General features: G+C 31.6%; 2 protein-coding genes across 2 annotated transcripts; both read right to left on the bottom strand.

Moving 5' to 3' along the window:
* Nucleotides 1–6: 6 nt before the first annotated feature.
* LOC101259143 (ethylene-responsive transcription factor ERF119) lies at nucleotides 7–2,285 on the bottom strand. Its single transcript, XM_004236950.5, has 2 exons — nucleotides 1,844–2,285; nucleotides 7–1,630 (listed from the first exon to the last, which is right to left on the bottom strand). Exon 2 carries the CDS (start codon nucleotides 1,451–1,453, stop codon nucleotides 401–403), a length of 1,053 nt encoding a protein of 350 aa, XP_004236998.1. The 5' UTR covers nucleotides 1,454–1,630; nucleotides 1,844–2,285; the 3' UTR covers nucleotides 7–400.
* Nucleotides 2,286–4,266: 1,981 nt separating this feature from the next.
* LOC101248093 (alpha-xylosidase 1) lies at nucleotides 4,267–9,797 on the bottom strand. The gene is made up of 3 exons (XM_004236912.5): nucleotides 9,405–9,797; nucleotides 8,140–8,840; nucleotides 4,267–6,322 (listed from the first exon to the last, which is right to left on the bottom strand). The coding sequence occupies exons 1-3, from the start codon at nucleotides 9,632–9,634 to the stop codon at nucleotides 4,455–4,457; spliced, it is 2,799 nt and encodes a 932-aa protein (XP_004236960.1). The 5' UTR covers nucleotides 9,635–9,797; the 3' UTR covers nucleotides 4,267–4,454.
* Nucleotides 9,798–12,008: the final 2,211 nt, after the last annotated feature.

Here is a 12,008-nt window from a genome sequence, read left to right as displayed (position 1 = left end):
AAACAGTTGTCTTAAAAAGCTCTTTGAGATATTTTCATACCATACTCATCATAGATAACATAGTTCAAAAAAAGATGCATGATTGGAACTAAAATGACACTCGATCGTTTTCTAGCCCTTTCATAGGCAACAAACACTCGAAGACTAAGCACAATGAGATTGAAGCCCTTTAGACGGCTCATAAGAGCACGGGAAAACCCAAAGGGACTCACAATTTCTTTGAAAACGACAAAAACATCCCCTTGACTCGATAACTTCTTAGAACTAACAAACAAGTAGAACTCGATTAAGGAAAATCACGGTCTCAAGCATCTAATTAACTGATTCTTGAGACAGACGACTCTTTTGACACTTTTGTACTAATACTATCAAAACATAAACTCGTCACCTAGCTGCAAAATTATGGGCATGCTATATTGAGGGGTGTTCCATTTGTCCGTGGAGCATCATCCATCCAAGAAAAGGATTCATTGTAGCCATCGAAATTGAAGTCATCAAAATCAGGCAAACCAGTAGGCAACTGCTCATCACCCTCGATCAGATAAACCGGAGGGTCCTCAAAATCATTGACAACAAACTCATCCAAATGCTGATTGAAATCATCAGCGCCAATGAGGAACGACTCAAGCTCCAAATCAAGATCCATACTTTCACCAATTTGAGACAGAGGTAGAGTTTCCTCCATCATAGCCAACTCAGGCACTTCTTGCTCGACAACATTAGCCTCCAAAGGCGCAACATTGCTCACCTTTTCATTATCGTTTGGGCCATTAAGTCTTAAAATTGGAGCAGATGCGGATACAGAAGTTAAAGTGTCCAATTCAAGAACTGATGATGACGACAAGGAGTGTGAAGTACGTGATACCGAGCTTTCTGCATAGTCATCTGAGACACCACTAGCAACATTTTGGCTCTGATTTTGGTACTCGGAGACCATTGAACCAGAACTCTGCTTAGACACATTTGTCCTACTGATCTTCGCCCTAGTTTCAAATTCAAGACGTTTCAATTCGTAAGCTCGAGAAGCCTCCACAGCGGTATTATAGGTACCCAACCAAACACGTCTGCCTTTAAATGGATCACGAATTTCAGCAGCCCATTTCCCCCATTTTCGTTGACGAACACCTTTGTATTTCGATAATAAACCCCCTGCTGGCCTTGGTTGAATCAGGGGTTTAACTAAACCCTCTTTCTTTGTTTTTTTCTCTCCATTGTTACTATCTTGAAATGAACATTCAATCTCAGAGGCTTTTCTAAGATTAAAAGAGTTGCCAATTTGCAACTTAATCTCTCTAACGAAACGCTTACACCTCGAATCATCGTCCGAGGAATCATCAGTAGCATCAGGATCATTACAAACAATCCTAATTTTCCTCACTAATCTGTTTGTATCAACTTTTTTCTTCATGTTTCTACCAAGATTCTCAAATTTTGATGACAAAGGCTTAAGCATAACCTCAATATTAGCAAAAATTTCCTCTTTAAAAAATAATATTCAAAATTTCTAACAAATAAAAGGAGAAAATGTAAAGATTACACTTTAAAATCAAGTGGCGTTCTCAACAGCAAAATAAGATGTAAAAATTGCTTTATATGAAATCCCTCAAAAAATACAGCTCCAGAACAATTCCTGCAAAAAAAAAATAAAAAAAATCAAAACCCCACAATAGATCAGCTTCCAAAAGCACCAAAAAAAAACCACAAACTCCACATCGTCACTCGACTAATAATTATTATCTCAAAAATTCACTTTTACTGCAACGATAATGAACTATTAGTTGAGTGATCATACGAAAAATAAAACAGACATATTAGAAAGGGTTTAAGATGAGTAAAATTGTACCTTTTGGGCCTCAAACCCATCGATAAAATTGGGGAAAATTGCACAGAGACAACAAAGAGAAGTGAAGAAAGTGAAAAACAGAGGTTTAATGGTGCTCTAAATTCAATCACAGCTAGAAGATTAAACCTTGCCGACATAAATTTCTCAAAAACCCACTATTTCTTCTTTGTTAATTTGGTGTTCTTGGTCCAAAAAAGTGAGCAAAAAGGGAGTAATGTGGATGAGATATTCCTATTTATAGAAAGAAAAAGGATTATGAATCAATGGTCAAAATTATTTATTTATTTTTTCAGAATCAGACAAAAGATTTTGCTAAGTTTTTTTAATAATCAGATTTTTGTAGAAATGAAGCACAATAAAGAAATGGTGTCCCCTCCTAGTGGCAATGGAGTGTCACTGTTAGGTGGCTGCTTCTGATTTTGTTTCATTCAACATTTAGCACACATAATTCTCAATAGTGACAAAGCGGTCGAACGATAATATCAAATAGTTTTATGATTAGATTATGATATTATTTAATAGTCTTAATTTATATTTATGTCATCTAATTTTGAATATGCACGAGTAAACACTTAAACTTGTATAAAGTTTAATAAATAAAAACACGCATCTTAAGTGAAATTTCACGTGGCAATTTAAGGTCTACATGGTGTCCTACATGTATCATGTCACGTAAGATTCATGTATTTACTTATTTTCTCTTTCTCCTCTCTACTCCCTTCGGTTGTTCCTCGCTTGATCACCTCTGTCCTCCATTAATCTCCACATTTCTATTCGATTTGCTTGAAAATTGAAGAGATTACTCGCACAAATTTAGCGAGAGATTTGTATCAGGTTAGAAATGGAGACCTCTCTTTTTTCTTTTCTGGTCTTCTATTTCATATTTAGACTCTCAATATTTCTAAATGAGGGAAAGATACAATATTGTGTCAATCATATTTTGAAAGAGTATATAACACATGATATAAATGTATAAAAAAAATGATACAAACACTTGATATTATTATATTTATTGATATACTTGATACAAAGTGAATACATAAGAAACATATAACCTTGACATTATTGTCATTGTTAATACAAGTTGATATAATTTCGTTCAGTACATCTGATACAGAGTGAATACACAAGAAACAAATACATTCGATACATTTATGTTCGTGATACAATTTAATACAACTTTGATATAATCATATTTATTGATATACAACCTCTCTCTCCCAAACTTTGTTCGCCTCTCTCCTCTTCTAACATGTATTTGAATTAGCTCCCTACACTAAATTAAAAGTATTTTCTTAAAATTGTTGTTGTATTAATCATCTTTTGAGGGGAAAAGAAAACCTTAGACATGTACAATTATTGGGCATGGTCAGTACAAAGCCTTCCCTTTCATAATGTGGGCTTCACTATTAAATAATTTGATTTGTACCAATGGCTGCCAAGTGCCAATAACGTGACATACAATATATCTTCAATAAATACATAAAAAGATTCAATGCTTGAAATTATTAATTGAGTGGCCTACTTTTGCTCCCTAGAAGAGTATACATTAAAAGGACCAGGTTAAGTGTAACAAAAAGCAGTGAAAGAGGGACCTAAATTTATTTACATGTGATGAAGAATGAGCATACTGAAACTTTTTTTTGGGAAATTTGGTTGATTGACCTTTTCAGTGTAGTCGGTATAGTTAAATGATTTTTGTGTTATAATTTATAAATAAATAAATCATGATTAGATAATATCGATTAATAATGAAGTTCTTTTATGTGTTATAAATAAAAAAAAAAGTATGATTTTATTAGCTAATGTCGATTAATAATGAAGTCTTTGCGCGGATTGCTCTTATTTTGGGATGGTCGTTGATTTTTATTTCTACTACTTATTTAAGGGGAATTTGTGAGTCAAAACATTTTTATTTACGATCTAATTTCACAAGGCATAAGTTTAGAGAGTTGCTATTATCTCATCGGACAATAGTTAAATAAGAATTAAGTACTCTGGCATAAGTTGTGTAGTATTTAATTCAATCAACATAAATTTAGAAAATATTATTACAAGTTTTAGAAATATGAATAAGTTATGCCTTTAAAAAAAACAGAAGAAGCAAAAAGTGTACTAAAATGGAAATTAATCCCTAATCCTCTAGGTTAAGAACTCAACTTTCAACCAAGTATACTTACCAATGTTACAAAAAAATATTACCAATGTTATAAAAAGAATGTACATAAAATACTAGTTTCACGGAGAGACCATCGGTTCACATGTCACATAGGTTAGATATTCATTACTAGTCTCGTACAACATAACTTTATAGGTTCTATAAACTGGACTTATATATGTCTTTATCGATATAACTTAAACTAAGTTATCCCTTGTACGATACAATCTGTAGGTTTTGAGACTGGTTGAAATATTGAATGACCTTTTTGATGAGTAATAGACTCTAAAAGTAATATATTAAAATACCTTAATCGATCCTCTCATATGATAAACAAGGTAGAATTCTTAAAGAGTCTGAGCCGCATAGCTTATCTGTATGCTCGTTTTTCATTAATAACCTTGAAAACCTACTAAGTACTAATACTCACACATAGTAGAAACTAGTTTTTGTTCACATTTTCCAGGACATAACAAAATTCTTACCTAAAGGCAATTGCAGTCCATGAATTTCCATCATCATACTCTTTCTCTTATCAACTTCATCATCCATACTGTCTATGTACTTGTGTTCTGTTGTGCTATACTTCACTCTTGAACCATCTTCGATCGGTTGTCCATCGACGTTTATTTCAAAAGCTCCATCAGTACCATTGGTGCCTAAAACTATAACCTTCTCAATGAACCATCCTTTATCCAATGCAAACTTGCTTTCTTGAACTTCTGACCACAACTTCATTGTTCCGTTACTTGCTGTTGCATGGAAATCGATATACGTTGATTGCCCATTTCCAAGTTTCATCTCAGGAAGCTCATCATCGTCGAGGAAAAGATTTCCTTTAGCTTCTATGTCATTTGTCCCCGATGGTAAGGTGACTACGAGGGTAAAAGGTGTCGTTCTTGCTTCTTTTGATATCATCCCACCGCGCTGCATTGGTATGATGGTGTTTTCGTAGACATGTACATTGACCACACTTAGAGGCGCGTCTAATGTGAGGTAATGTAGGTCTTTTGTGACTATTGCTTGTGTCATATCGAATAAATTGTACCACGTACCAGGGGGAAACAGAACTTTCACCTCTGTTTTCCCCTGATCTAACACTGGTGAGACCATGACACTGGTTCCTACCAAGAATTGAGTGCTCACGTCGTGAAGTTCTGTTAGAGTTGGAAAAGAGAAGAAGAGGGGACGAGCAATTGGCGCACCAGTAGTATGTGCCTCGTAGTTCAAGGTATAGAAATATGGTAATAACTTGTACCTCATACCTAAAGCATTTCGCGCAGATTCAGCCACACTCTCCCATTGGTAAAGCTCTTGCCTAGGCGAATAATAGTTGGCGTGATCCCTTGAGAATGGATAGAACGCGCCAACTTCAATCCAACGATTGCAAAGCTCCTCCGTTGGTGCTGGATAGAATCCACATATATCAGCACCAACCATAGGAACACCAAACAATCCAAAATTCAACACTGTAGATATTGAATACCTCAAATCATCCCAAGTTCCTTTGTTATCCCCTGTCCAATGTGCAGCATAATGCCCCGAACCAACAAATGTTGAACGAGACAGTATAAAAGGACGCTTCCCCTCGAGTCCTTGAAGTGCCTTATGAGTTGCAATGGACTGAGAAAACCCGTAGAGGCTATGAGCATCATATTCCTTAACTCCATTATAATGAACAGCGCTAGTCGCTATGGTTTTATAGCCAATTGGTGCCTGTATTCCACTAGCATTAATCTTATAAGGCGGATCATCCCATCTAGTATTCGTTATGTTTTTGCAATCCAGGCAACATATCCAACCAGGACCGGTGCCAGTAGGACATATCCTTCCTTGAGGGATTGTACACAAACCCGAACAAAAGTTTGAAACTTCATTCATGTCAATCCATAGTCCATCAATAGGCACAAGTTCGCGAAACCTCCTGATTTCATCACCCCACCACTCAACAGTCTTCGGATTCAGAAAATCGGGGAAATTGACAGCACCCGGCCAAACTTGAGCTAAATAAGGCTTGCCTTCATATTTGATGAAAACATCATTAGCTATACCTCTTTGGTAAACACCATAAGTGTTGTTAACGCCTATTCCAGGATCAACGATGACAATGTACTTCATGCCACGACCATGAATCTTGTCCAAGAATGCTAGCAAATTCGGACGAGGATAGTTAACTGGATTGAGAGTGAAATCTTTTTTACCATCCATATGATCATCATCGTTCCAGATAACATCAAGAGGGATTTTGGCTTTGTTGTAGTTCTCAACAACATCTTCAATTACTGATAAATTGTGGTAACCCCATCTACATTGATGAAATCCTGTAGCAATCACAACAAGGAACTTGTTATAACCGGTTAAATTATACTGATACACAACGAAGAAAAAGATCAAGTGTTATAAGTCCTAACACACAAATAAGAAATAACTTTTCGTATGACAGAGTTTCAAATATTCATATCGTAAATATCTTACGAGTTATGTTTCCACATTAGCTGTAAAATTAAAGAACATTTGCCTAAAAGGCATAACTCTAGTTTTTGAACAGTATAATAAATTTTGAAAAATACTATATAACTTAATTCTTACATAATTTATATCGAGTAAATTACGTCTGAATCGATAAGAATACATTATTCCACAATTTTTTATTAGATGATTAATAAAGGTAAAAAATTTAAAAATAGGATCAATTTTAAGGACAAATAAAAGATCACCCCAAAATAAAGACAAGTCTTACAAAAAAAAAATTAATTAATATCTACTACTTAGACCTACTTAAATGTGGGCTCTGTGGAGATGCCTTTATGTAAATTATTAATTATTAAAGCCATTAAAGTGGAAGACATTTTATAGTGCATTATTATGATTTACCAAAGTGGCAAAGAAAAAAAAATGCCTTCAATCTTTCCACTTATGTATTAAAAGAATTAATCAAGATTCTATCGAATACAATTTTTTTTATTTTTTTAATTATGTATATAATTTTTTAGACTTTGTTTGTAATATTGTTTAGATTATCTACGATCTTAGTAACTTATTTCATTAATTATCTAAAAAAAAAAAATTTGTTGTTGTGAATTTATCACCTAATTCGATATATTTTTAAAAAAAAAAAAAAAGAAAGAAGATGATCCACGTGCTATCAATATTCGTAGCTTATACCTAACAAAATTTATTAAAGAAAATAAATTACACCAATTGACAAAAATTAATTAAGAGTATTTTTGTTTTGTACATAACACGGGTTCTAACTTATTCAAATTTATTCTAACAGAAACAACAGAGACAAAATTTATATAAAAGGCCACTCACGGGTTCTAATCAAGACAAAATATTAAACTTACAAGTATTCTCCCACCTCCTTCATTTTATCGTAAAGACGGATTCAAAATTCAAAATATTATGAATAATAGTTATGTATGTAATAGTCTTGTAAAGGACGGAAAAAGAGCTAAATTGAGATTGAAGGCGTAAATAAAAAAAAAGAGGATGTATGGTCAGATTTTTATATAACAATCATTTTTATAATAACATTTTACTATAAATTAATAACAGTCTAATTTTTAAAAGCCAAACTTTTATATTATGTTATGTATTCTTTATAAGAACATCTTGCTATAGCAATCAAAAAATGTTCAAACAAACGATATTATTATTAGGAAAACTGACTATAATTTGGGAGTTGTATCGATATAACATATAAATATCAAAGATTGTTATAATATACACAAGACAAAATACATAAATATTTTCTTTAATTTTATTTTATCTGTGATATACGTCTTTTAATTTTATATGTAAACAAATAAACTCAGGTCTTCTATATGATATAAAGTAAATTAATGTCATAAGACAACGAGTCTACTTATATACTTAATACTGAAAGATATAAATATCAGCTTAGATAAAATTAAACGTCATGTTGATGTAAAACAAATAAATATATGTGTCTTACATGATATAAAGTAAATTAATGTCATGTAAGACAGTATATTCATGTAAGACAGTATGTCTACCCATATATGCCCAATATTAAAAAACATAAAATATCAGCTAAGATCAAATTAAATGACATACTCACGTATTACGTGTAAATACAAATACATTAAAGTAGATGAGAGAACATCAAACTTACCAAAAGACCAATAAGGCATTGGAGCAGGCCTTCCTATGAATGAAGTATATTGATCAACAACATCAAGTGGTGTGGGCCCAGAAAAGAAGTAAAAGTCCAAAACACCCCCAATCACTTTGTATGTTAAAGAATCTCCATTGTAAAACACATCCATCCCATTGCTATTTAGTAACAAAACAACATGAGCCTTTGCCTCTCCATTCACATTGTTCCTCAAATCCATATACATAGGGTGTGATCCATACAAATCCATATTCAAATTAATAGCTGGTTGATCAGTTGTATACAAAGTGTAAGGGTCATTTGGGTAAATTTTAATACCATGGGGTTGTGTATTTTCACCTAGACCATATAAAGAAGCATTTTTGGGCAATTTTGTTGATATTTCAAGATATTGATCTTTAAAAACCAAATTGTTATATGAGTTTGAATCATCAAAGCTTGAATTGAAAAGGATCTCTCCATTTGATTTTCTTTTCACAGAAAAACTAAAAGGGTCATTTTTGTAATTGAATATTAACTCATTTCCCGAATATTCTGACTCTACTGCTAGTGATGAAAAAATATTCTTTCTTGATTTACCACCGATGTTTTGTTTCAATGATGGGGGTGTTTCTCTTTGTAATAAGTTGTAAGGAACTTCCCATCTTTGCTCTTTTGCGTCAGTTATATGAACCCTCAGTCGATTATCTGTCTCATGCCTAGATAATAACCAAAAAATTAAAACAAGGATTCAAAAAAATAAATAAATAATCAAGAATGATGTTCATGCTTGAATTATAATCACAAAGTGACTCAAAGATTCATTTTTTTTTTCTTTCAAGAATGATGTTCATGTTTGGATAATAATTACTCCACAAAATTAACATAAATATTCATTAAAAAAAATCAAGGATGATTTTCATGTCTAGATAATAATCACAAAATTAACATAAATACTTCTAAAAATTCAAGAATGGTGTTCATGTCTAGATAATAATCACAAGATTAGCATAAAGATTTAATCATTGTTTTGTTTTCAAGAATGATGTTGATGTCTAAATAATCACAAAATTGACATAAAGTCAAATTATTTTCTTCTAAAATGATGTTTATATCTTGATAATAATTAAAAAATGTCATTTTTTTCTTCAAGTCTTGGTAACAATCATAAACTCAACATAAAAATTCAATTATATTTTTCAAGAATGATGTTCATCATGCAAGTCTAAGAAATGATTTAATTATTTATTTATTTGAGTCATGAAAAAAAGGGAAAAACTTACTTAACATAGAGCTTCAAATTTGGAATATCTAGCCCATAAATATTGTTCTTCTCCTTTACTTGGAGGTGACCTATAAGGCCTCCATCTTGTGATTTTTCTATGGAGATCAACTTGTAACCTTGGCCAATCTTGATCTGTGTTGTGGACACAAAATCAACACCAACAATACATAGAATCAAGATTAATAAAGAAGTAAGGGAATAAGGTGATAAGAAGGAAGAGAAAAACATGATTTTGGATGTGAAAGAATCAACTAGCACTAGTGAATCTTTTGAGGTTTTTGGGACTTATATATAAGGCCAATATTCTTTTGCACTCTTTGTGTATGTTAACTTATTATAGAGTAATAGATAAATCTTATTCTTTTAGGTTACTAATTTATCTTTTATGGATGTGCCCATTGTGGTTAACTTGGTAATTTATTGGGGGGAAAAAATAACATTTTAAATAGTCATCCACTTAATTGCTTAAGCTAATAATATATCATAAATGTATAGTATAAAACATTACTAGAAATAAAAGTATTTTCTGATCATCGATCAATTGAGAATTTGTATTATATATAAAATACGATTTTCTCATTCATTTTTGACCGAATCAAATCATGGTGAGAAACTTCTCTTTGATTCAATCAAATTATCTGTTGATGAAAATTATTATGGGATATTTTTTAATTAAAAAAAATTAATGAAAAGATGGTAATTTTTTAATCGTGAATATAAAAAATATGGAGGGTAGCCTAAAATGTTTTACTTGGCAAGTAAAATGGCAATGGTATATATTATATTTCATGAAAATGAAGAATAATCATTCGTTTCTACTTTTTAGTAATTTTTATGTTTTAATTTCAAGATTAATTTCTCTTGAAAGGGAAAACATTAACTTTAAGATAAATTTCTTCCATTTTAGGCTAAACAGTTGTCTTTTTCCATTAGTTGGTATTTGTGGTGTTTATCTAGTTATACTATTATCACATCAACCTATTATTAACAAGTAATTTCAAATTCTGGTGGTTTTTTTTTCTTTTCTTTTTTGTTGGAATAAAATATTTTGTTTATAAGTCGACGAAAACATTTTTATTTCCTTAATTTTGTACATGTTTTAAGAAAGAAAGATCAGAACAATCAATTATGTTATTGATAGAAAAGATTATAAAATTTTAATATTAATAATTTTTCTATTTTATCCTTGTAAATAATTGAAAAAGATCATGGCTTTTATGATTTTTCCAATATTTAAGATGATTAAGGTATAAATTATTAAAAATAACAGGATAAGATGCAAGTCATTAAAAAATGAACACATTAAAATACAAATCACAAATTAACTCTTCCATTTCATATATATATTAACATATTGATTGCTATGAAATTATTCATAACATAGGAATCAAATTTGCACAACGAAAAAAAGAACGTTAAAGCAAACATCATGAGATGTGTAATTTATTGAAAATTAATGCTTGTTGATATTTAGGATTTTATTTCCACCTTAGGAGGTCGATTTTTATTTTATTTTGTTTTGTTTGGAAAAATCCAACTACATATTTGATATTTTTAAAATGTTTTTTTTTTAAAAAAAGGGAAAAATTATGCGATTAAGCAAATTTATACTATTTAATTACTCAGTATAGATATAATTTGTTATAATTACCACTTGCGACTAACATTATATATTAATTACATGCTTCGATTTTATATAATTAGTCATGTTTGTATATGTATAATTCGCTATAATATACAAATAAATATGTATAATATACAATTTTTTAACCTATATAGATACACAATTCACCTCTCTCCTACTCTCTGCCCTCTTCGCTCGCCTCTCTCCTCCCTCTCTCAATCTCGCTTGCCTCTCTCCTCCCTCTCCAATCTAGCTTGCCTCTCTCACTCGCCTCTCTCCTCCCTGTATCAATCTCGCTCACCTCTCTCCTCTCTCTCCCAGTATCGCTCGCCTCTCTCCTCCCTCTCTAATCTCTCTTGCCATATATACAAATACATATGTATAATATACAATTATCTAACCAATATACATATACAATTCACCTTTCTCCCTAGCTTTTCCTCCTCTCTCTCGCCTCTCTCCTCTCTCTCCCGGTCTCGCTCGCGTCTCTCCTCCATATAACATATATCTACAAATTATAATTATCAAACTATAGCTATGGAAAGTAATTAATTATTTTTAAGTGGCTATATGTGAAAGTTTTCCAAAAAATATATATAGCAACTTCATGAGGTCGCAATTGTGATTTATTTAATTACTTTAAAAGCATATCAACCCTATGAGGTTGCTATATATCTCAAAATTTAATCTTAATCTCCTGAGGTCGATATTAATATTTTTTTAATTCTTTAATCAGTTAACCGATCTCATGAGCATGAGGTGAGTGAATCGATTTATATGAGGCGATTTATTTAGCCGAATGAAACGGAGTAAAATTACTAAAATTATGCTATATAAGATTAAGTAGTGTATTTTAATATGTTATAGTATTAAGTAGATTATTCTTTAAAGTTGAAGACATGTTCAGTCCAATGAATTTCAATCCCTTATCTCTCGGCTCGAAAAGGCACCAACGGTCGAGTTATTTAATCCACTTTT

The sequence above is a fragment of the Solanum lycopersicum genome, chromosome 4 (assembly GCF_036512215.1).
Source record: "Solanum lycopersicum chromosome 4, SLM_r2.1".
In the NCBI taxonomy this organism is placed as follows: Eukaryota; Viridiplantae; Streptophyta; class Magnoliopsida; order Solanales; family Solanaceae; genus Solanum; species Solanum lycopersicum.
This window is presented reverse-complemented; position numbering and strand designations above follow the sequence as displayed.